General features: G+C 43.0%; 1 protein-coding gene across 1 annotated transcript; it reads left to right on the top strand.

Moving 5' to 3' along the window:
• Positions 1 to 21,959, top strand: LOC129823970 (protein SNORC-like). Its single transcript, XM_055883154.1, has 3 exons — positions 1 to 1,260; positions 18,651 to 18,821; positions 19,177 to 21,959. Exons 1-3 carry the CDS (start codon positions 1,185 to 1,187, stop codon positions 19,284 to 19,286), a joined length of 357 nt encoding a protein of 118 aa, XP_055739129.1. The 5' UTR covers positions 1 to 1,184; the 3' UTR covers positions 19,287 to 21,959.
• Positions 21,960 to 26,824: the final 4,865 nt, after the last annotated feature.

Below are 26,824 nucleotides of genomic sequence, written 5' to 3'. Positions count from 1 at the left end.
TAAATCATGTGTAAGTCCAAAGTTGAATGCAATAGTTGTGAATATATCTCCTCCCAGTTACTGGTTTAGATTGGTAGTTATCATCCTATAATTGATCTAATACCAAACCAAATTATTTTGCCCTCCTGAGTTTATCATTCCCTGCATTGATGTAATTTTGCGTTATATCCTAAACAATTCACCCTACTGAGCATACCTACCCTAATTTCCAATCATTCTTAAGCAATTATGCCCGAGGAGGTACGGCTAAGGGATGTTCTTACACACGGCGCAACACGGAGTGCCTGGACACAGCCCTTAGTCGTGGTATATTGTCCATATATCACAAACCCCTGAGGTGCCTTATTGCTATTATAAACTGGTTACCAATGTAATTAGAGCAGTAAAAATAAATGTTTTGTCATACCTGTGGTATACGGTCTGATATACCACGGCTTTCAGCCAATCAGCATTCAGGGCTATAAACTGGGTGGTTCGAAGCCTGAATGCTGACAGCTGTGGTATATCAGACCTCCGGATCGCGTCGTGCATAAGAGCAGCCCTTAGCTGTGGTATATTGGCCATATACCACACCACCTCGGGCCTTATTGTTGAAATAACCCACATCTGTCTGTCGACTCGAAACATAGGGATAGATTGAAACGCACAGCTTCTTCCAAAACCCCCAAATATCTCCAAGTGGCAAGCTTGACGCCCATAACCCCTTACCACAGATCTAGGGTCTGATAAGCCTACCCCAAATCCTAAACTTTGTGAGAAAATATCTGAGCCTGTATCAGTGACGTCTACTAACTGGAAGGTACAGGACGATGGACTGACTGTTGGGGAGGCGTTGCGATGGCCAGTCCTAAAGTCTTCCACTCTCTGGTTAGAAGTTTCCCATGAGCAGATCTAGGATCAGCGTACCCTGCCCCAGTCCTAATTTTAAATGTTAGTGTGGAAAAGAGTTGGAACAGAGCTTGGATCAGCGTCTACAGGCAACTCCTTGTTTGAGTAATATGAAGTGGGTGGGCCTTCATGAGAGGTGTTCGCAAAGTCTGCCCCATCCAGAAGCTTCTCTCTCCATACCCAGTCCCTCTTCCACCTCTCTCTTCCCCTCTTTTTTTGATCCAGCCCTCACTAGCACATGCTTCAGGAGCTCTGGAGACTCAGTCCAGTCGCCCTAGCTCGACACAGGAACCATCATGGCCAACTGCAGCAGTGTATCCAGACTCGTCCTTCTGGTCCTGCTAGGCCTCTGGGTAGCCACCATCCACTCAGGTAAGCTCCCTGCCAGACGTTGTCTCCTGGTTGTCCTTGTATTGGAAAGGAGTATAATATATGATACATGCATTTATTGGTCTTTGCATGTTTTTGAATATCCCAAGTGTGAATGCATTAAAAACCGTCCACACTAAGATACATTTATTTACTACTACATTATGTGTGTTTATGTTTCGTTACATTGCCTTACTCAGACCTCACCTCAAAAGGTCAAGGGATTGGAAAGATTGTTGGGGCAAGGGGAAAACAATAATTTGGTTGTTGAGGCTTCTATGGAGAGAAGTAGATGAGAAATGACACAATGTTTGTTGAAAAACACTAGATTTGCCACCAGAAATGCAGGGTTGTTGAAGTCAGTTGTTGCAAAGTTGAAAGCAGAAAATATGCTGCCTGCTTTTCATCCACTCCAACAAGCACATCATCAACTAGTCTTCTATTATCTGCAATTTCAGTGACATTCAAATTGAATTCAAATCAATGTTTGACTTGTTATTTCTGTGGACAAATCTGAAAAATCTATTATTCTGAATGTTGCTCATTTGAGTGGGATTTGGGTAAATATGGTCATATTTAGCTGAGCTCAAGGTGTGTATACGTGTCATTTCCCTCCACTATTGATCTAGAGGCCCGGTTGCGAGAGCCCTCACCCTAAATGATGCAGTTGTTTGAGCGAATGGAAATTTGGAGACTGAAAGCTAGTCTTTGACAAACACGGTGACTCACTTGCTTTCATAATGCCTCACGTTTAGAAGCTGTCTGAAACTGAAATATTGGCTCATTTTGCCAGTGGTTTCACTCTGCCAAGTGTTGTCGACCTTTTTATGTGCTTATTCATAAGGGTTTATGAACATTTTATTTCGAAAATTGTTAGGTATGAGAGGAGAATATCAAATACGCTGGTATTTGCGAGTTGACTACAGAAGAATGCACTGATAAAATGGTTGAAAATGATGCCAAGTACTAGCAATTTGTAGTGGTTTATTTGATTATTTTTTATTATCAGTGTTAGTGGCTTTGTTAGAAGAACCTTTTTGTACCATCTTTGTGTGTGGTTTTATTGCCGATCTAGATACAGAGTCAACAGATTCGCTGGAGGTATCTCACCCTCGTTTTCTTGTTCTTTTTCCCTTGTTTATCTCTCTCCCCCTATTTCTCTCACTGTCTTCTAGTTCTGTATCCCTCCATTTCTTTCTTTCCTCTTTCCAGTTCTCTGTTTACCTCTCTCTTCCTCTATCCATTTCCCTCTCTTTCTCTCCCTTCATTTATATGTCTGTCTCCTACTCTCACATCTGAGTGATAAGCCTAAAGAGCGGCATGGGAAAAGAGGGGATTCCACAAAGCCCGGTATTGTGAGGGCCTTGGGAACACAGCACAGCAGCATTAAGGCCCTAGGGGTCAGGTCAAGGGTTAGAGCCACAGCAAGCCACCAGGAACATAGCACTTTTTCCTCAAAACAATGACCTGTACACAACTGTCACTATGCAGTGAGGAAAATAAAACACCAGAATGATAGTAACATCTACGCATTTTTAGTTTGAGGTGGTTGGTTTGATAATGAACAGTGTTGTTGACAATTTAGTTACTGAACTCGCAGTTTCTTTGTTGATCTACATTTGCATGATCATGATGTCCAGTTTAACATTGAACTTGGAACTTTGTGCATTGTCTCTTAAAACTGCACTTCCTTTTATGATGATTTGTTACTTTAGGGATTTGCAGTTCCTTTTATGATGAATGTCTATGGTCTCACAAGCATCAGATTCTGTATCAGCACCACCGCATTCCGTTTTCCACAAGATAAGTAAATCTCCAAGATGACTCGTATGAATGACTTCCGCTCTACATGTTGTTTTGGACCAGTGATACCAGTCATGGTGCCACTCATTTCCTCTAGGACTGCTGACTTGACCGTAATACAAAGTGCTTACTAAATCGTTGCCACCAAACCTTTCTTTCCTCAATCTACAACTTTTGACCTATCCAGCTCATTCATCTCTTAGTGGGCACGAAGTAAAGTAGACAAGGAAAGAAAACAGTTTTAACAGTATTGGGACCCAACCAAAGTAATCTTGTTCTCCACTTGCAAAGATTCCAGAGACCCAAGCCCTCATCTCTTGAGAAGGGAAGTAAATTTAAAAAAATAAGTTTAGAATTATTTGGACCCAACCATAATACTCCTCCGTTGTACTAACCTCCCAGTGACCCATGCCCTCATCTCTGTGAATTCTAAAGGAAAGTAGACAAGGAAATTAAACTGTTTTACAGAATTGGGACCCAGCCATAGTACTGGCTGTTCTCCTGGGGGCTGATTCAGACTTAGGAAATCTATGCCATATGCACGCTTTTCCTTCTCCGTATTTGGTATTCAGACATACATTTTATATACAAAAGTATGTGGACACCCCTTCAAATTTGGATTTGGCTATTTTAGCCACACCCATTGCTAACAGGTGTATAAAATCGAGCACACAGCCATGCAATCTCCATAGACAAACATTAGCAGTAGAGTGGCTTTACTGAAGAGCTCAGTGACTTTCAACGTGAAAGTCATAGGATGCCACCTTTACAACAAGTCACGCTTCACCATCTGGCAGTCCGACGGATGAATCTAACTTTGGCGCATGCCAGGAGAACGCTACCTGCCCCAATGCATAGTGCCAACTGTAAAGTTGGGTGGAGGCGGAATAATGGTCTGGGGCTGTTTTTCATGGTTCGGGCTGGGCCCGTTAGGTCCAGTGAAGGGAAATCTTAACACTACAGCATACAAAGACATTCTAGACAATTCTCTGCTTCCAACTTTGTGGCAACAGTTTGGGGAAGGCCTTTCCTGTTTCAGCATGACAATGCCCCCGTGTACAAAGCGAGGTCCATACAGAAATTATTTGTCAAGATCGCTGTGGAAGAACTTGACTGGCCTGCACAGAGCCCTTACTTCAACCTCATCAAATGTCTTTGGGATGCATTTGAAAGCCGACTGTGAACCAGGCCTAATCGCCCAACATCAGTGTCCAACCTCACGAATGCTCTTGTGGCTGAATGGAAGCAAGTACCCACAGCAATGTTCCAACAGCTAGTGGAAAGCCTTCCTAGAAGAGTGGAGGCTGTTAGAGCAGCAAAGGGGGGACCAACTCTATTTTAATGCCCATGATTTTGGAATGAGATGGAATGAGATTACTTTTGGTCATGTAGTGTACCTTATTCCGTTGCATAAGGCGCTCTGCAGGTGTGGCTGCCTTGTTCGCTCTGAATACATGTCATTCAACTGCTGAGAACCCTCCCACCATCCCTTTAAAATACGTTGTACCTTTTAGTTAGAATTTTGTCGACAGACTCACTAGAATATATAGAGAGAACGGGTTCAGAATATTAGGGATCAATGAAAGAAAGCCCTCTAAATATATACATATTCATCTCCATTTCAGCTCCAATTGGTAGATTTAAAAAAAATACTCTGATCTGGAGAGCCTTTACGCACGGAAGAAAGAAAGCGGTGGTTTGATTCATTCTGAAAATTGCCACATTCCGTTATTTAATCCATGTTAATGTTGGAAGATTAGTGTGTATATGTAGAATTATAATAGGGAGAATAGTTTACAATAGTAACCTTGTCTATTGCCAGCATTAACCATGGAACTGTGTGATGACACGGCCAGGTATTGCTCAATGCGCCTGGTTCAAACTGTTAGGTCTTGGTCCACGCTCTGCTCCATAAACATTTAATTAGTCTTTTGTAATATTATCATCTGTTACTAATGATCCTCAGCAACAACAACACGGCCCTGACCGCGTTTACAGAGAGATCTAAAAGGTAAACAAAACAATGTCATTAAATGATTATGTAAACTCTGCCAACAAAGGAACTAACAGTAAATTGACAGTTGAATATGTGTGATTATCAGGTCTACTGACGACAGTCGAGACTGATAGTGGCTAATACTTAACTGGACAGAAATAGGAGACAAAGTCGGGGTAGCCTATAATTAAGACATTCAAGAGTCCTCATCCCTGCAAGTTAAAAGGCCATACAATATAAATTCTGCATAATGGCACAGCATTTAATAAACTTGTGGGAAAGTTGATATGCTTCAGTTTGCTGCCATATGACTGGTTTACATACACCTTAGCCAAATACATTTAAACTCAGTTTATCACAATTCCTGACATTTAATCCTAGTAAAAAGTCCCTATCTTAGGTCAGTTAGGATCACCACTTTATTTTAAGAATGTGAAATGTCAAAATAATAGTAGAGTGATTTATTTCAGCTTTTATTTCTTTCATCACATTCCCAGTCGGTCAGAAGTTTACACTCAATTAGTATTTGGTAGCATTGCCTTTAAATTGTTTAACTTGGGTCAAACGTTTCGGGTAGCTTTCCACAAGCTTCCAACAATAAGTTGGGAGAATTTTGTCCAATTCCTCCTGACAGAGCTGGTGTAACTGAGTCAGGTTTGTAGGCCTCCTTGCTCGCACACGCTTTTTCAGTTCTGCCCACAAAACATTCTATAGGATTGAGGTCAGAGCTTTGTGATGGCCACTCCAATACCTTGACTTTCTTGTCCTTAAGCCATTTTGCCAGAACTTTGGAAGTATGCTTGGAGTCAATGTCCATTTGGAAGACCCATTTGTGACCAAACTAACTTCCTGACCAATGTCTTGATGTTGCTTCAATATATCCACATAATTTTCCATCCCTCGTGATGCCATCTATTTTGTGAAGTGCACCAGCCCCTCCTGCAGCAAAGCACCCCCACAACATGATGCTGCCACCCCCGTGCTTCACGGTTAGGATGGTGTTCTTCGGCTTGCAAGCCTCCCCCTTTTTCCTCCAAACATAACAATGGTCATTATGGCCAAACAGTTCTATTTTTGTTTCATCAGACCAGAGGACAATTCTCCAAAAAGTATGATCTTTGTCCCCATGTGCAGTTGCAAACCGTAGTCTGGCTTTTTTATGGTGGTTTAGGAGCAGTGGCTTCTTCCTTTCTGAGCGGCCTTTCAGGTTATGTCGATATAGGACTAATTTTACTGTGGATGTAGATACTTTTGTACCTGTTTTCTCCAACATCTTCACAGGGTCCTTTGCTGTTGTTCTGGGATTGATTTGCACTTTTTGCACCAATGTACGTTCATCTCTAGGAGACAGAACGCGTCTCCTTCCTGAGCGTTATGACGGCTGCATGGTCCCATGGTGTTTATACTTGCGTACTATTGTTTGTACAGATGAACGTGGTACCTTCAGGCGTTTGGAAATTGCTCCCAAGGTTGAACCAGACTTGAGGGGGTCTTGGCTGATTTCTTTTGATTTTCCCATGATGTCAAGCAAAGAGCCAGTGAGTTTGAAGGTAGGCCTTGAAATACATCCACAGGTACACCTCCAATTGACATAAATGATGTCAATTAGCCTATCAGAAGCTGCTAAGGCCATGACATAATTTTCTGAAATTTTCCAAGCTGTTTAAAAGCACAGTCAACTTAGTGTATGTAAACTTCTGACCCACTGGAATTGTGATATTGTGAATTATAAATGAAATAATCTGTCTGTAAACAATTGTTGGAGAAATTACTTGTGTCGTGCACAAAGTAGATGTCCTTACCGACTTGCCAAAACTATAGTTTGTTAACAAGAAATTGGTGGAGTGGTTTAAGAAACAAGTTTTAATGACTCCAACCTAAGTGTATGTAAACTTCCGACTTCAACTGTATATATCGTTTCTTTCTTCGTATATATTTTTTATCTAATTTTTCCATCTACGGACTAAACATACTCCCCTGCAACCCGCCTCACCCAATGCGGTATGGATCTGTTATATTTTATACTTTAGAACTGTAACCCGCTTCAGTAGCTAGCCAACTAACTAGCTACTAGCTAGTAGTCAGTTAGCCATCACCATTAACTGGGACATCTGCCAGCTTCAGCCCGGTCAACTCCTGCCAGCCTGCACAGCGCGATATCAACCCAGAGCATATCGGAATGCTTTTCTTCACTATTTCTCTAGCACATCTCCGGATTCCTACCGCAAGCTCTGAAAGTTTACTCCAGCTCATCGCAGTTAGCTAGCTGCTATCCGAGTGGCTACTACTGGCTAACGTCTCTGTCCCGAAGCAAGCAGCAGTTAGCCTAGAGCTAGCCTCAAATCTAGGCCCATCTCCCGGCTAGCCGAAGAAATCCATCAGATAATCCCTGGGCTTCAATAGCTCTTTTGCCAATTGGCCTGGACCCTTTGTTGCCGAAACGGAGTCCCACTGATCCATCACGACTGGTCTGCCAACGTAACTGTCCGAGGGGGTTTCAACAAGTTCCCCCGTTGCGACGTCCCCCTGAGGCCCATCTGCTAGCCTGCTGCTATCCCCGGCCTGCTAGCTGTCTGAATCTCCGTGCCTCCAGCTCGCGTAGCTACTCACTGGACTCTATGATCACTCGGCTACACATGCCTCTCCCTTATGTCAATATGCCCCTTCTATTGCTGTTTTGGTTAGTAATTTTTTGTCTCATTTTACTGTAGAGCCTCCAGCCCTGCTCAATATGCCTTAGCTAGCCCTGTTGTTTCACCCCCCACACATGCGGTGACCGCACCTGGCTTAAATAGTACCTCTAGAGACAACCTCTCTCATCGTCACTCAATGCATAGGCATACCTCCACTGTACTCACATCCTACCATACTCTTGTCTGTACATTATGCCTCGAATCTATCCTTCCGCGCCCAGAAACCTGCCCCCTTTACTCTCTGTTCCAAACGCACTAGACGACCAGTTCTTTTAGCCTTTAGCCATACTTATCCTACTCCTCCTCTGTTCCTCTGGTGATATAGAGGTTAACCCATGCCCTGCAGCCCCATCATCTCTCCCATTCCCCAGGCGCTCTCATTTGTTGTCATTTGTTGACTTCTGTAACCGTAAAAGCATTGGTTTCATGCATGTTAACATTAGAAGCCTCCTCCCTAAGTTTGTTTTATTCACTGCTTCAGCACACTTCGCCAACCTGGATGTCCTAGCGGTGTCTGACTCCTGGCTTAGGAAGGCCACCAAAATCCTGACATTTCCATCCCTAACTATAACATTTTCCCACAAGATAGAACTGCCAAAGGGGGGCGGAGTTGCAATCTACTGTAGAGAGAGCCTGCAGAGTTCTGTCATACTATCCAGGTCTGTGCCCAAAACAATTTGAGCTTCTACTTTAAAAAATCCATCTTTCCAGAAACAAGTCTCTCACCGTTGCCGCTTGTTATAGACCCCCCTTCAGCCCCCAGCTGTGCCCTGGACACCATATGTGAATTGATCGTCCCCCATCTATCTTTAGAGTTTGTACTGGTAGGTGACCTAAACTGGGACTTGCTTAACACCCCGGCTGTCCTACAATCTAAGCTAGATGTCCTCAATCTCACACAAATTATCAAGGAACCTACCTCTTAGATATCATCCTGACCAACCTTCGCTCTAAAAACACCTCTGCTGTCTTCAACCAGGATCTCAGCGATCACTGCCTCATTGCCTGCGTGCGTAATGGGTCCACGGTCAAACGACCACCCCTCATCACTGTCAAACGCTCCCTAAAACACTTCAGCGAGCAGGCCTTTCTAACCGACCTGGCCCGGGTATCCTGGAAGGATATTGACCTCATCCCGTCAGTAGAGGATGCCTGGTTATTCTTTTAAAATTGCTATCCTCACCATCTTAAATAGCATGCCCCATTAAAAAATTTAGAACCAGGAACAGATATAGCCCTTGTAGAAAGAGGAGGAAGGGAAGCGCTACTATGGTACACAATAGTAAATTTGGTAGACAGAAGGTGCTCTTTGGTGAAAGGGGTGAATTGGTCATCAAAAAGAAAGGAGGACCAAGGCACTCTTCATATTAATTAAAATGCATTTATTAGTATGGCATGTTCAATAGAAACAAAGTTTTAAAAACCGACGCGTTTCGGCTGCATGGCCTTCGTCAGGAGTACTCCGTCGGTTTTTACACGTCGGTTTTTAAAACTTAAATATAGCCCTTGGTTCAATACAGTCCTGACTGCCCTTGACCAGCACAAAAACATCCTGTGTCGTTGTGCATTAGCATCGAATAGCCCCCGCAATATGCAACTCTTCAAGGATGTCAGGAACCAATATACTCAGTCAGTTAGGAAAGCTAAGGTTAGCTTTTTCAAACAGAAATTTGCTTCCTATAGCACTAATTCCAAAAAGTTTTGGGACACTGTAAAGTCCATGGAGAATAAGAGCACCTCCTCCCAGCTGCCCACTGCACTGAGGATAGGAAACACTGTCACCACCGATAAATCCACTATAATTGAGAATTTCAATAAGCATTTTTCCACGGCTGACTATGTTTTCCACCTGTCTACCCCTACCCCGGCCAACACCTCAACACCCCCTGCAGCAACTTGCCCAACTTGCCATGGGTGCACCTCAGCCACGCTCAAGTTCCTAAACGATATTATAACCGCCGTTGATAAAAGACAGTACTGTGGAGCCGTCTTCATCGACCTGGCCAAGGCTTTCAACTCTGTCAATCACCGCATTCTTATCGCACAGACTCAATATCCCTGGCTTCTCAAATGACTGCCTCACCTGGTTCACCAACTACTTCTCAGACAGAGTTCAGTGTGTCAAATCAGAGGGCATGTTTTCCGGACCTCTGTCAGTCTCTATGGGGGTGCCACAGGGCTCAATTCTCGGGCCGACTCTTTTTTCTGTAAATATCAATGATGTCGTTCTTACTGCTGATGATTCTCTGATCCACCTCTACGCAGACGACACCATTCTGTATGCATCTGGCCCTTCTTTGGACACTGTGCTAACAAACCTCCAAAGGAGCTTCAACGCCATACAACACTCCTTCCGTGGCCTCCAACTGCTTTTAAATGCTAGTAAAACTAAATGCATGCTCTTCAACCCATTGTTGCCCACACCCTCCCGCCCGACTAGCATCACTCCTCTGGACGGTTCTGATTTAGAATATGTGGACAACTACAAATAGCTAGGTGTCTGGTTAGACTGTAAACTGTCCTTCCAGACTCACATTAAGCATCTCCAATCCAAAATTAAATTTAGATTTGGCTTCCTGTTTTGCAACAAAGCCTCCTTCACTCATACCGCCAGACATACCCTCGTAAACCTGACTATCCTACCGATCCTTGACTACGGCAAATGTCATTTACAAAATTGCCCCCAACACTCTACTCAGCAAACTGGATGTAGTCTATCACAGTGCCATACGTTTTATCACCAAAACCCCATATACTACCCACCACTGCGACCTGTATGCTCTCGTTGGCTGCTCCTCACTACATATCCGTCGCTAAACCCACTGGCTCCAGGTCATCTATAAGTCTTCGCTAGGTAAAGCCCCGCCTTATCTCAGCTCACTGGTCACCATAGCAACACCCACCCGTAACACATGCTTCAGCAGGTATATTGCACTGGTCATCCCCAAAGCCATCACTTCCATTGGCCGAAAAATGCATTGAGTGGATATACAGTAAGTCATGCATATTGATAACATTGTCACTCCTGATGATCTGTCTTCCATAAACATGTCTGTTTGGCTCTAATGATCCTTTTAGTTGACTCTTGCTTTAGCACTTGGTAATAATTTCTATTTGTGAGTTGTTTTCAACTTGAGTTGAATCACCTTTCTACTATGTAGAAAATAGTAAAATAACGAAAAACCCTTGAATGAGTAGGTGTTCTAAAACCTTTGACTGGTAGTGTACCTCTGCCACACCTTCATTTATTCAATCTCCATCCAAACTAATAGCGGGTGAATAGCATGCTAGGTCGGAATACGCATAGAGGTTAAAGTGCACCCCCCCCCGAGACCAGAGCCCTCCTGTCTGACTTGTGACCTGTGCCAGCTTACAGGTGGTGACGAGAGGTCTGCTATAAATTCTGAAGCTCACAAACACACGATATTTGTAACTAACACCCTGTTTTGTGAGGAGGAGGAAGTCAAAGCGGGTGAGGGCATGGGTGATGCCCCTTTTTTTGGTGGGGGGGGGGGTAGTGCCGGGCAGGGTGGCGTTCACATACACCCGTTATGAAAGCTTTGTCATCTCTCCAGGCCGTGTGAAATCCTGACTGGAGAGGTCCAAGCCACAAACGTCTGTAGTACAGTATCGGATGTGTACAGGAGGCACGAAACTACTGAGATGGCATATTCCATCATCAGTGAGTTAGACTTTGGATGTGAAGCAGATTAGCTGTGTATGTTAGTGAAATTTGGATCTGTTCCCCTGGGTGAATGAGACATGGTGGTATGCCATAGAGGCTGGTTTAGACAGGCAGCACAATTCTGATCTTTTTTTCACTAATTGGTCTTTTGACGAATCATATCAGCTCTAAAAAATAAAAAATAAAAAAATAAATGATCTGATGTGAAAATATCTAATGTGATTGGTCAAAAGACCACTTAGTGGAAAAACAATCCGAATTTCGCTGCCTTTGTGATCACAGACAGTTTAACTGCCACACTGGAAATGCCCACCTAATGTCAATGAGTGACAGCGAGCCTATGTGTTTCCTTGCCTCATAGATGTAAGACCCATGTTAATGTCTTATGACCGACTGGTCGTGGGTACCAATATAAGATCCATGTACAGATATATGATCTTAATTTAAGCCAGTTTGCTACAGCAGGAAAATAATCCTGCAGCAACTGGAAATGTGAATAGAAATAAATAGATTCTAATTAATGGGGAAAAAATTATGGGTTGATACATTTTTCGTAATGGAAAATCAAGTCTGAAATTTACAAAAGTTATTCTGCAACAGGTTGATCAAATGAACATCCTACATCTGTAGAAGGATTTTGTAGACTGGAATTTCCTGAAACTAATAGCAAGAACACCTTTGGAAACTGCGTCATGGGATATAGCTCAGTGTCAATCTGTAGTAGATGGAGATTATTTAGCTGGCCAATGGTAGTGCTGCGATTACAAATGGGAGCCATTACTGGAAATTTACTGAGAAGCAAACTCCTCCTGCCCTCCTTGATGAGGTGAACAAACACCAATGGAAAAACATCGCAGCACTTTTTTCTCTCTGTCTTCAGTCAACCAAGCTATCCAAGGAGGTACAACCTTTTCACACAAACTCATACAATTTGATAAACAAGCTTGTTTGACGTCTAGGGGCTGGGCTACTCTAGGTTTGAGCCTGGCCGGCCGTTACCAGTTGGAGCCTGCCTCTACTGCAGACCTGCAGCCGCCCTCCATGACCGCACAAGCGGCCTTTTGTGCCACAGGCTGAAGGCCTCATTGATGGCAAGGCTGGCCAGGGGCCCAGGGCTCTGTACCTGCAGCCAGCCCCTGCACAGGAAGCCACACGTTAACACATGAGTCAACCAACACACACATCTGCATCAGAAATACCCACTCCGACCGCCCTCTGCTCGGCTCATCCACACAGGCCCTCACCAACAGAGTTGGCTATCGGAGTTTGTGTGTGATGTTGGAATCATAGTGATGGGCCCACAAGTCTTTGAACATTATTCTGTTTTTATCTTTGATAGTTGGAATTGATGTGGCTATGTGAGAGAGTCTTTTGAAGTGATACGTTTGGCTGTGTATTTTCGAGATTATCAAATTAAACGTATTGGCAAGGTTGAGTGGGAATCATAGCCAAGGGAAGTTGTTTTGGGGGGTTTTTTTGGGGGGGGGGGGGTGCACCCCTACTTCCCACGGCTACGGTGGGAATGCTTGGTTGTGAGTGTCAGAGTTCAGTAAGGTTTAGAGTGGGCGGTTTTATAACTGAACGGTAAATTATGTCTGTTGTGTTTAAATATTTTTGGTACATGGTTTTGTTGGTATGTGTAGCATGAGCACGGGTAGGATTTGTAAGTCTGAGTGGATAGGTGGGCTTGTGTGTGTGTGTGCACATGCACCACAGGAGGCTGCTGAGGGGAGGACAGCTTATTATAATGGCCGGAACGGATTAAATGGAATGGAATCAAACAACTGGAAACCATATGTTTGATGTATTTGATACCATTCCACTCCAGTCATTAACACAAGCCTGTTCTCCCCAATTAAGGTGCCTCCAACTTCCTAAAGTGTGCACTTGTGCGTGCATACGTGTGTGTGTGTGTGGACGTTTTTTTTCTTTGTAGATTTGGGATAGAATTTTCCCTGTTCCTTTCAATTAAAAAGTCAAGCTCACTCAGCTGTGCACTTAACACAAAACCCCTTCTCAGATCATTGAAGCAAATCAAGTCGCAGTTTAGTAACTTCAATTGGCCTTATCCAGAATCCACTTTTACTATTCTTGGCCCTTCACTCTCCTCTACTGGGGTAGTAAGAGAGAGAGAGAGAGAGAGGGATGTTTAAGAGATCTGGATCATGTTTCCATGGCTGCAATGAAGGTGTGAAAAGTCGTGTAGCACTTCCATGCTAGGACCTGTGGAATGTGGGTGAGGGGTGAGAGACGCGGGAGAGGAGATGTGTACAGTGAGAAGAGAAGAGGGGCAGAATGAGGAGAGCTGGAGAGAAGAGCGAGGTGTGCGAAGGAGTTGAGAGAGCACACAGAGGAGGCTACCTGTACTGTGTACAGAGAGTGTTGATCCCCATACGAAGACATCCTTTCAAGCCCTGGTCTGAGGCTGCTCGCAGAGAAGCTAGTAGCTTAGCAACTTTCCACTGTAGCATCAAAGACTGGGGCTAATACGTAGCTCTGTACTCAGTATCTTACATTCAGAGCTCTGCCACTCACTGGCTCTCTGATAGAAGAGCATACAGTAGCTTACATTCCTAAATTCGTATATATTAGCAGCCATTAGCAAAGCTACTGTAATATGTGTAATATAACATGAGTCATATTTTCAGTTCACACTCTTTCTCCAGGGTTGGTTTTATCCAGCTTATAGTATGTGAATTGCAACTTAAAGTCTAGAGAGTTGCAGGTCTGACTGAGCTTGTTCAGTTACCCTCAGGGAAATGTTTTATTTAACCGTTGTTTTACCAGGTAGTCCCATTGAGGGTATAATATCTATTTCCTGAAGAGATCTGTACAAGTTATGTTTTGCACTACGAATATGTACACAATGCTACATTTGAACAGTTTATACAGTGCCTACAGAAATTATTCACACGCCTTGACTTTTTCCCTCATTTTGTTGTTACAGCCTGAATTTAAAATGGATAACATTGATGTCACTGGCCTATACACAATAGCCCATAATGTCTCCCAAGTCTGTAGGGGGGGAGTTGCAGCGATGGGACAAGACTGCAACTACCAATTGGATATCACGAAAAAGGGGTAAAAAACATTAAATATACCATGATGTCAGTGGAATTACACATTTGGAAATGTTTTACAAATTAAAAATGATATGCTGAAATTTCTTGAATATTCATTCCAGTGCTGAATATGAGCCGGATCCTGCCACAACAGCATCCGACACCTCTCTGTTTTGGACTGTTTCTTTCCAGAACCTGTTTGGCCAGATACAGTACATCTAGTGGCTGAAAAAATCGTTTTCACTTTTTGCAATGTAAAAATTATATTAAAAGTGATTCAAATTCATTCGAGTTGACTCTTTGTTAATTTGTGAAAAAGTCGATTTTCAGCCCCGGGCCTGATATTCTATTCTAAGAGTTTATTAGGGTTTATGGTTTGTGCAACTTTGTAACCTATGTTTGAGACCCCCATTGTGTGGCTGTGTGAGAACTAAGCACAGACAAAATTCTAGAGGAAAACCTGGTTGTTTGCTTTCCAACAGGCACTGGGAGATGATTTCACCTTTCAGCAGGACATTAACCTTAAATACAAGGCCAAATATGTACGTATTCTCTTATTCTGTCCCTTAGGTGTGGGCCTTTTATCTCTCACATAACTAGAATGAGATTCACTTTATGATCTCTCTCAGCAATGCATCTCTCCAGCGTTGCACTTGATCATTTATTTCCTTATAGAACCATAGCCGCGAGAAGGGTTCTGGAGGGGCTACAGTACCCCTGATAAATTCAAATACATTTGCCAATGTTATAGAATTAGGCTACTCCTGTCTGTTCAGAAATAAATGAAATGATTCAGAATAGTCTACTTATTAATTACACTTTGGAGGGTGTATCAATACACCCAGTCACTACAAAGATACTTCTTAACTCAATTGCAGGAGAGGAAGGAAACCACTCAGGGATTTCACCATGACGCTAATGTTGACTTTAAAACAGTTAGTTTAATGGCTGAGAAAACTGAGCAAGGTTTATCAACATGTAGTTACTCCACAATACTAACGTAAATAACAGAGTGAAAAGGAAGCCTGTGCAAAATAAAAAATATTCCAAAATATGCATCCTGTTTGCTAAAAGGCTAAAGTAATACTGCAACAACAACAAAAAGGACAAAGAAATTAACTATGTTCTGAATACAAAGGGTTGTGTTTGTGGCAAATCCAACACATGACTGGGTACCACTCTTCATATTTTCAAGCATGGTGAGGGCTGCACTATGTTATGTCATCGGCAAGGGAGTTTTTTGGGGGGTAAAAAGAAACGAAATCGAACTAAGCACAGACAAAATTCTAGAGGAAAACCTGGTTGTTTGCTTTCCAACAGGCACTGGGAGAGGATTTCACCTTTCAGCAGGACATTAACCTTAAATACAAGGCCAAATATGTACGTATTCTCTTATTCTGTCCCTTAGGTGTGTGTATTAGGTAGTTGTAGAATTGTTAGATTACTTGTTAGATATTGCTGCACTGTCGGAACTAGAAGCGCAAGCATTTCGCTACCCTCGCAATAACATTTGATTTGAAATATACACTGGAGTTGCTTACCAAGACTACATCGAATGTTCCTGAGTGGCCTAAAGTCCATGGAGTCCATGGAGAACAAGAGCACCTCCTCCCAGCTGCCCACTGCACTGAGGCTAGGTAACACGGTCACCACCGATAAATCCGAGATAATCGAAGACTTCAACAAGCATTTCTCAACGGCTGGCCATGCCTTCCTCCTGGCTACTCCAACCTTGGCCAACAGCTCCGCCCCCCCCCCCCCCCCCCCCCCAGCTTCTCCTTTACCCAAATCCAAATAGCAGATCTTCTGAAAGAACTGCAAAACCTGGACCCATACAAATCAGCTGGGCTTGACAATCTGGACCCTCTATTTCTGAAACTGTCCGCCGTCATTGTCGCACCCCCTATTACCAGCCTGTTCAACCTCTCCTTCGTATCATCTGAGATCCCCAAGGATTGGAAAGCTGCCGCGGTCATCCCGGGAGACACCCTGGACCCAAACTGTTACAGACCTATATCCATCCTTCCCTGCCTATCTAAGGTCTTCGAAAGCCAAGTCAACAAACAGATCACTGACCATCTCGAATCCCACCGTACATTCTCCGCTGTGCAATCCGGTTTCCGAGCCGGTCACGGGTGCACCTCAGCCACGCTCAAGGTACTAAACGATATCATAACCGCCATCGATAAAAGACAGTACTGTGCAGCCGTCTTCGTCGACCTGGCCAAGGCTTTCGACTCTGTCAGTCACCATATTCTTATCGGCAGACTCAGTAGCCTCGGTTTTTCTAATGACTGCCTTGCCTGGTTCACCAATTACTTTGCAGACAGAGTTCAGTGTGTCAAATCGGAGGGCATGTTGTCCGGTCCTCTGGCAGTCTCTATGGGGGTACCACAGGGTTCAATTCTCGGGCCGACTCTTTTCTCTGTATATATCCACCTCTACGCAGACGACACCATTCTGTATACTTCTGGCCCTTCCTTGGACACTGTGCTATCTAACCTCCAAACGAGCTTCAATGCCATACAACACTCCTTCCGTGGCCTCCAACTGCTCTTAAACGCTAGTAAAACCAAATGCATGCTTTTCAACCGGTCGCTGCCTGCACCCGCACGCCCGACTGGCCTCCCCACCCTGGATGGCTCCGACCTAGAATATGTGGACATCTATAAGTACCTAGGTGTCTGGCTAGACTGCAAACTCTCCTTCCAGACTCATATCAAACATCTCCAATCCAAAATCAAATCTAGTCGGCTTTCTATTTCGCAACAAAGCCTCCTTCACTCACGCCGCCAAACTTACCCTAGTAAAACTGACTATCCTACCGATCCTCGACTTCGGCGATGTCATCTACAAAATAGCTTCCAATACTCTACTCAGCAAACTGGATGCAGTTTATCACAGTGTCATCCGTTTTGGTACTAAAGCACCTTATACCACCCACCACTGCGACCTGTATGCCCTAGTCGGCTGGCCCTCGCTACATGTTCGTCGTCAGACCCACTGGCTCCAGGTCATCTACAAGGCTATGCTAGGTAAAGCGCCACCTTATCTCAGTTCACTGGTCACGTTGGCAACACCCACCCGTAGCACGCGCTCCAGCAGGTGTATCTCACTGATCATCCCTAAAGCCAAAACCTCATTTGGCCGCCTTTCCTTCCAGTTCTCTGCTGCCTGCGACTGGAACGAATTGCAAAAATCTCTGAAGTTGGAGACTTTTATCTCCCCCAACAACTTTAAACATCTGCTATCCGAGCAGCTAACCGATCGCTGCAGCTGTACATAGTCCATCGGTATATAGCCCACCCAATTTACCTACCTCACCCCCCATACTGCTTTTATTTATTTACTTTTCTGCTCTTTTGTACACCAGTATCTCTACTTGCACATGATCATCTGATGATTTATCACCCCAGTGTTAATCTGCTAAATTGTAATTATTCGCTCCTATGGTCTATTTATTGCCTACCTCATGCCTTTTGCACACATTGTATATAGATTCTCTTTTTTTCTTTTTTCCTACTATGTTATTGACTTGTTTATTGTTTACTCCATGTGTAACTGTGTTGTTGTCTGTTCACACTGCTATGCTTTATCTTGGCCAGGTCGCAGTTGCAAATGAGAACTTGTTCTCAACTAGCCTACCTGGTTAAATAAAGGTGAAATAAAATAAAATTAAAATAAAAAGTTAGTTTTGACATAAATTGGCTTGAAAATCTACGACAAGACTTGAAAACGGCTGTATAGCAATGATCAATAATCAACTTGACAGCCTGGAGAATTTTTTAAATAATAATGTGCAAATATTGTACTATCCAGGTGTGAAAAGCTCTTAGACTTACCCAGAAAGACTCACAGCTGTAATCGCTGCCAAACGTGATTCTAACATGTATTGTCTAGGGTGTAAAATTAGATATTTCTTTATTTCATTTTCAATAAATTTGCTAACATTTTCTAAAAACATTTTTTCACTTTGTCATTATGGGGTATTGTGTGTAGATGGGTGATTTACATTTTATATAATACATTTTGAATTCTGTCTCTAACACAACAAAATGTGGAATAAGGCAAGGTGTATGAATGCTTTCTGAAGGCACTTTAGACTCGTCTACAAACATGCTCAAATTGTGAACACACACGGTTGTTGTTCGCAGAGACCGTGGAAGACCCCACGCCAACTTTACAAGGGGACAACAAGGACACACTGTCTGGTGGCGGGGCATATGACGTCACCACCAAAGATCCCTTCAAGGATATGACGGAGAGAGTATTAACCTTAGAGTATGAGGACACCACCCACTCACAGGCCATGGATGAGGAGGAAGGTGAGACAGGCACTTCATGTCATTCATTTTTTCAGAACATTTCCCATCACCAGTTTATTAATATCAATCATTTTGGTTGTACCCAGAGGATTAAGAGCATAATATATTCTGACAATATTTTCATGGCAAGAGCCATTGGTGAAAGCACAGTGGTGGGGTTATTTGTGTGTCTTAGTTGCTCCACACAACCCCTTTAAATTTAATGAATTGGTAATAAACCATACAATTGTATTTAGACGCTACATGCACTTAGAATAGAATTTTACTTTGAATTTGACTTGACAATCATTTTTTATACACTAGTGTCAGGTTGGTGATCTAACCTTTGCCTGTTGCATGTACTATGTGTGTCCAGGTGTCCTGGGCCCGGGCGCCATCACAGCTATTGTCATCGCTGTCTTCCTGGGGGCTTCAGTCCTCCTCGCCCTCATTGTCATCACACTCAGGAAGTTCATCGCTTCCTAGAGCCACAACTTCCTCTTCCTCTCTTTCAATCTCTCTCACTTTTCTTACCTCCACTTCTCTCTCTTATTCATCTATCCTTATGGTCTTTCTTGCCCATTCTCTCTCTTTTCACTTTTGCTCAGTTTCTCTTATACGCACACATATTGTGAATGTGACAACCCTTCTATAACCCCTGGATGCTCTAATATAATGTGGCAGGTCCCTTTGGCCTTGAAGCACAACCGACAATGAATTTCCTTCAGACTCTAGCTACTATAATCATATTGTTTATGTTGACACACATGTCCACTTGTTGCTAAAGGGTCAATCCTAGCTTCCACTCAAGTCAAAATTGATTTAAGTGGAAGTTAGGATTTGCCAATAAGATTACAACAGAGACGGGCAGGTTCTTCCAGTGTATAAAAATGCTGATCAGGCCATTATTTTCGCTAACATGGCTATGCCCCCATAGGATGACAATGCCCCCATCCACAGGGCACAAGTGGTCACTGAGTGGTTTGATGCGCAAACGATGTAAACCAAATGCCATGGCCGTCTGTCACCAGATGGGATATTCTGGAGTGGTGCTTGTGACAGCATTTTCCACCACCATCAACAAAACACCAAATTATGGAATTTCTCATTGAAGAATGGCGTTGCATCCCTCCAATAGAGTTCCAGACACTTGTAGAATCTGGTGCATTGAAGCTGTTCTGGCGCATGGTGGCCCGACGCCATATTAAGACACTTTACCTTGGTGTTTCCTTTATTTTGGAAGTTACTTGTAGCTTTAATATTTAAGGGCTAGATTCAATCAGATCCGCTTTAGCCAACATCCGCATAGCGGATAGTGTCAGAGGTGGAACTGCATTAGAGCTGTCAAACCTAGTGGCTCCAGGCATTACACCTAAAGCAGACATCTCCCTTGGTCACATTAAGAGAAATCCAATGCAGCAAGGGTGGATTGACAATTCTGGCAAATGTCAGATGGGATAGACCATTTTTTTGTCTGGTGGGTTGGTCTGAATTGACACAGACAAAAATATTTGTTTTATATAAAAATAAAACAATGAAAAATGTGACATGGCCAAAAGGCCATGGGCCTGTCAAGATTTCTTAAAGATTTTTGAACAATGTATCTGTTATACTAATCTGTAATGAGCCTTTGGCTGATCAGTGGGCAACGGCTGGTCCCCTTACCAAGATGGGCCACCTCGATTTTCTGATAGGCTGAGCTGAGATCACGCAAACTCTCATTGAAAGTCAAACGCGTCATCAGCAAAGAGACCTGCGCCGAATCTGTCATCAGTTAGACAGCCAAGAGCATGGATGTAAAAAACAAAATGGAAGGGATGCCTTGAAACGTATAAAGAGCACATTCTGCATTGTCACATCACTCAAAACATCCTATTTATTGGCCGGCTAAAGCCATGATTTGGTCAAACAAAAAGTGCATTATCCTCATGATTCCTGTAATAAATTGTCAGCACTGCCTCTGCCCTGGCTTGGGCGTGATGCTGTGATGAGCCAGCCACTTGGGCCTGATGCTGTGATGAGCCAGCCACTTGGGCCTGATGCTGTGATGAGCCAGCCACTTGGGCCTGATGCTGTGATGAGCCAGCCACTTGGGCCTGATGCTGTGATGAGCCAGCCACCTGGGCCTGATGCTGTGATGAGCCAGCCACTTGGGCCTGATGCTGTGATGAGCCAGCCACTTGGGCCTGATGCTGTGATGAGCCAGCCTCTTGGGCCTGATGCTGTGATGAGCCAGCCACTTGGGCCTGATGCTGTGATGAGCCAGCCACTTGGGCCTGATGCTGTGATGAGCCAGCCACAAATTTGAACACTGGAATGTGAACTAGATTAGGACGCTACAAATCCTTATTATTTGGTTTAGTGATTTTTCAGTTTGGGCTTAATTCTATATAGCCTATACTTTCTGGTTCTGAACTTCTAACTCGAGTGGGCAGATGTGGCTTCCTGACAATGTTTGCAAGAGCAGCTGCTCACGGATTTGAAGGCTCCAACTCAGTTCCACCTCGGACACCGCCAAAACGTAAACCTTATTTACTTTATTAATGATCTGTAGTTTACAATTGTGTGTCCAAGTGTTTTGTCGAGCATTGTGATTTGTTTTTGTAGAAGTCTTTTTTTTCTGACGGTTATGTTGTGGGTTAGAGTATCCTGTCTCAGTTTTTGTTTGTCTTGTGGATGAAAGGGTGTGATGAGTGTGTCTTTGTGAAGATTATTCCACCATGTTCATTATGTTGCAGTAATACTGAGTGCCTTAAAAGGCAAGTGTTATTGACAATAGAATGAGAATGAAATAATTTACCAAATGCAGGCTACTATACAAAATGCCAGATTTATTTCCCCAATGCCCACAATGTGTTACTGTTTATTGGCAAATAGGTGTTAAAAAGGAACGTTTGCCTATTTACAGTGACCCATATTGACCCAAAGATCTAATATTTTAAGATGAACATGCTTCAATAAATAAAGATAAACAGGGGAATTGGTTTGTTTAACCTGCAAAGCACATTTTAACCTCTGGTCTAAAAAGACAGGACAACTGAATGACAATACTTTTTGATGTGTGATGTCACAGTATGACCATTTTCTGTATTCCTCTGTGGCCTTATACCAAACGACTAACTAAGGCTGGGATTCATTAAAACCCGCCATGGAAATGTTTACGAGGTGTCTTTATTTACAGTATTCATCCCGTGCTCACACTTCTAATTGTGAAAAGTGAAAGCAGTCCTGAGGAGGATCGCCCTGGTGTAGTTGCAGGTTTTATACAGTACCCAAGACCAGTCTATGTTAATATGACGATGGAAAAAGAGCTACTGCATAAATACTGCAATGTGGGTTTGGTTTAATTGAGCCCTAATGCTTTAGTGAAACAAATATTATTTAAGGTAATAATATCACTGGTTTGAATGGTCTGGTTAAAAAAATAAAAAATAAAAGATGAAAAAATCCCTTTGTACAACCAAATAGTAGTTATAATATTAGTTCGTCTTGACATTAAAAATGTATATGGGTACAGTATTTTTTATTTGTAAGGTCGGGATAGAAAATGAAAGTATAAACAGGTAGTTTCATTACACTGAATTAAACTGATATATCTGATATTGGACTGATGCAATACACACTGAAGAGTGGGAGTGAGTCATTCACAGGTGCTCAATGCTGGATATGCTAGCTAGACAACATACAGTAGGTGTTCAGTTTGTCTCAGTGAAACGGGAACAATGAGTCATTGCAACACACAATTCAAGTACTGTACATCCCATCGGGGTTCTAGATTAGAACTAGAGCTGGTTCTGTGGGTTCTGGTTTGAAACAGACTCCTGTCATCCAGATTGTGTTCAATAAGAAATGCAAGTTTTCGTTTAACCATTGTGTACCCTAATGAGCACAGCCCAAGTCCAGGACACAGACAGGGTCGAAGGTTAGAATGACACACCAGGCAAAAGGCTGCTTCTCTAAGGAAAACAAACTAAATGGCATGGAAGATCATCCAACGACAACATAGGGAGAATCTGAATTACATTATCCTCACCTCGCCTACTTCTCAAAACCCATTGGAGAAGGTCAGAGTGGCAGGACCTCGGTCTTTGTCTTTTTCATCTAATGGGGTTTGAGAAGGAGGCAAGGAGCGAGAAGAAAGGAGGATGCAATAATATGCTATTGAGATTGTCCCATAGTATGATCTGCGTAACCGACAAAAGTTGAATCGAATCAAATTTATTTATATAGCCGTTCTTACGTCAGCTGATATCTCAAAGTGCTGTACAGAAACCCAGCCTAAAACCCCAAACAGCAAGCAATGCAGGTGTAGAAGCACGGTGGCTAGGAAAAACTCTCTAGAAAGGCCAAAACCTAGGAAGAAACCTAGAGAGGAACCAGGCTATGAGGGGTGGCCAGTCCTCTTCTGGCTGTGCCGGGTGGAGATTATAACAGAATATGGCCAAGATATTCAAATGTTCATAAATGACCAGCATGGTCAAATAATAATAATCACAGTAGTTGTCGAGGGTGCAGCAAGTCAGCACCTCAGGAGTAAATGTCAGTTGGCTTTTCATAGCCGATCATTAAGATTATCTCTACCGCTCCTGCGGTCTCTAGAGAGTTGAAAACAGCAGCTCTGGGACAGGTAGCACGTCCGGTGAACAGGTCAGGGTTCACCGACCCTGACCTACCCTGAACTACTGCAGCATAAATACTGGAGGCTGAGACGGGAGGGGTCAGGAGACACTGTGGCCCCATCCGATGATACCGGGTATCAAGTGGGGGTATCAAGTGTCAAAACAACATTGCATTAGGCGGGGCTGTAAAATAAAATATATTTAGCAGATTTTGACTGGCAATCTAATTGACTGTCAACGATTTTCCTTCTACTGATTTTTTTTTCTTAATATCATTGAGGTTTATGGAGTATGATGACATTTACAATAATGATAATCCATCTCCAATCCCTTTGATGACAGATGACAACAATGATTCAATGCCTCCGGTCTGAAACCAGGAAACTCTCAATTACCTCAAATGTGCCTAAGCACAGACTGCTGTCACAACCCTGATCCCTTTCACAAGAACCAGACTCTTTTTAAATACTAATTTCGAGTGAAAATTTTACAAACAAATCTTAACTTACAAATGGGCAACTTTACAAGGCTAAGGGAGGCCTTGTAGAGGGGCACTTACTCTGGCACAGTCCAATCAGTCTTAGGACTATGGCCATTCATACTGTACTCAATACCAGTGTGACTGTTAATGTGCATATATTCTACTCTTTTTCTGCTACTGTATGATTCATTTCCTAGTTGTTTTCTCACTTCCCCCATGTCAGGTTGTTACCACTGCTGCTCTACATACTGTATGGTTGGAAACTTAATGTAATATTTTCAACTTATAATACAGTTATTATACTGTAATAATATCCAGCAATATACACAGTTAAAAGTCATCAGTGATTGGACCATCTCTAAGTAACCAGAGTATCAAAGTCAATGACACATTTTCTAAACGCTGCTTTACCCACGTATGTTCTGGCTCTAGCCCAACCCATTGGTTTCTGGGACCAATCAGAACGGTTAAAAGTGTTTGCGTTCTAGAAATCGTCTGGGAGGTACTCAGATCCAGATTCATTGTGGAGAAGAAACTAACATCTGTGGGCGTGGCGTGATTTTTGGCTGGAGCAAGGAATTGGGTAGCCGGGCAACTATGGAAGATCCTCAGTCTATGACATCTATGGGCTTGGAGAGGCACTTCTTACTATTGGTTTGTGGCCTTTCTCTCTTTCCCTTTCTGTCTGTTCATGGCTGTCACTCTCCTGCCAGATCATGATAGCACCAAACAAAGTCTTTACACATGGAACACACCTTCAGATGTGTTGGGATTAATGCAGAAGACACACTTCATTTGAATGCATTTGTGCAACTGACTAGGTATTCCTTTTCCCTTTCATGACCCATAATCACTGTGAGAGACATCTAAACTGAAAGCAATCACATTTTCCAGCTAGTTTGCCAGGGGTGGTGTGCGCACAGTTGCCAAGAACCTTACTTACAGTCCATTGCACTAATTTGGAAAAAAATGGTATTTCATATTTTTTTCTCTTTTTGACTGGTGACACATCCATTCTAACTTGAAGGCTGGCAGTGATTGTGCAGCTAGCAACTATTCTTGGCTTCAAAACATTCACTATCAGTTTTTCACATAGCCAGAACTACCCAGCATTAGCTAAAAGCTGACACAAGTAAACATTGACTAAATTGTAAATGTAAAGCTAACTAGCTACTAGACAAGAGAAAGCGTATAGTTGCTCACGTTCGTTCTACATATCAAAGTTTATTTACATTCATACATTTTTTACTCAAACTTTCTTTGTTGTTGCCAACAACAATTACTTTTCCCAGTGTGATGTTGGTGTTGCTGCTGCACAGTGCTTTTTCTCTCACTAACACACTACTTGTAACAACCAAGAGTGAGAAGGAATCAGTCATGGGGCAGGGGAAGTGACTCACATTCCAGCAGCAGAGCCCTTTTCAAAATAAAAGTCCCTCAACACATCTGGCGACACATTTTTCTAAATAAAAGTCTTGCAATGTTTTATATGTTATTTTTATTGGGGGGGACCATTTTACCTGCTTCTAACATAGGGGGGTGGGGGGGCATGTCCCCACTGTCCCTCCTGGCTCCTACGCCCTTGGTTACAGTAACTGGGATTAAAGCTGTAGATTCACTTTTCTGGTTCATAGTTTGTGGGATTATTTTGCAAGAGATATATTGGCAAAGAGAGTCATTGGCACTTGCAAGAGATGCATTGGCAAAATAGAAAAACACAATTAGTTACTTATACACATCCCATAAAATAAATCAAATTACATTGAAAAATGAATACATGTAAAATGATTAAAAGGAAAGCTAGTGACAGCTGTATAGTGTATGTACAACATCAATGACATTGCAAGACGTTTGGACCTCTTGGTGAAAAGCGTACCTCACTGTTAAACTCATCTCAATTGCTCAAAGGGATGTGACTGTCTAACCCCAATTATTTCTGGCTATGTTGCTGCTGTGCTGACAGACATTGGGCTCTATTCAATCAGAACCACTTTAGTCGACATGGGCATAGCGGTTGTTTTGGTGGTGTCGGAACTGCGTTTGAGCTGTCAAATCCACAAGTGGCTCCTGGCATTATACCCAAAGTGGAAATTCCCACTGGCTGCACGGAGTTGCATTAAGAGAAATCCCATGCAACCTTGTTTACAAATTAGAACATTGGAATTTGAGATGTAATCTACACCTCGATTAGGCTGATAGAAATCCTCATTATTTAGTTGAATGATTTAGAATTTGAGCGGCATTATTTCTATATAGGGTTAGGATCATTTTCTCGTTCTGACCAAATGTGAGTGGGACGGGTGTGGCTTCGTGACAATGTTCAAGAGAGCAGCTGCTCGTGGACTCCCGAGTGGCGCAGCGGTCTAAGGCTCTGCATCACAGTGCTAGAGGCGTCACTACAGACCCGGGTTTGATCCCAGGCTGTCACAGCCGTCGTGACTGGGAGACTCATGAGGTGGCACACAATTGGGCCAGCGTTGTCCGGGTAAGGGGAGGGTTTGGCCGGATGTCTTCTCCTTGTACCAGGCCCGGTGCATGCCCGCTGACTTCGGTCGCCAGTTGTACGATGTTTCCTCTGACACATTGGTGCGGCTGACTTCCGGGTTGGGCGAACATTGTGTCAAGAAGCAGTGCAGCTGCTCACCAATTTGACAGCTCTAATGCGGTTGACGCTTGATCTGATTGAATCTAGGCCCTTGACTTTTTAAATCTGTATATAATATGTTATTATATGTGGTAGCAGAATGACACTATGTTCTCAAACAAATGTGATTGTTCTGAATTGTGTTTTGTATTTCTAAGTTATGTCCAAGACATAACCTCTTGTCTGCTGCTGTAACCTGGTGTAGAGAGCACCAGTTCAGACTATTGGTTCTCTCACATAGGAAGTGGTCATGAAAAAAAACAAAGGTACTGAAAGCAGA

The sequence above is a fragment of the Salvelinus fontinalis genome, chromosome 26 (assembly GCF_029448725.1).
Source record: "Salvelinus fontinalis isolate EN_2023a chromosome 26, ASM2944872v1, whole genome shotgun sequence".
Classification (NCBI taxonomy): domain Eukaryota; kingdom Metazoa; phylum Chordata; class Actinopteri; order Salmoniformes; family Salmonidae; genus Salvelinus; species Salvelinus fontinalis.
Note: the sequence above shows the minus strand (reverse complement) of the source record. Positions and strands in the feature narration are given on the sequence as shown.

Bases quoted from the DNA above. Each gene is read 5' to 3' on its own strand.
- LOC129823970 (XM_055883154.1), top strand. From the start codon at position 1,185: ATGGCCAACTGCAGCAGTGTATCCAGACTCGTCCTTCTGGTCCTGCTA. The intron at 1,261-18,650 runs GTAAGCTCCCTG...TGTTGTTCGCAG, and splicing joins GGTAGCCACCATCCACTCAG to AGACCGTGGAAGACCCCACG. The intron at 18,822-19,176 runs GTGAGACAGGCA...ATGTGTGTCCAG, and splicing joins GGCCATGGATGAGGAGGAAG to GTGTCCTGGGCCCGGGCGCC.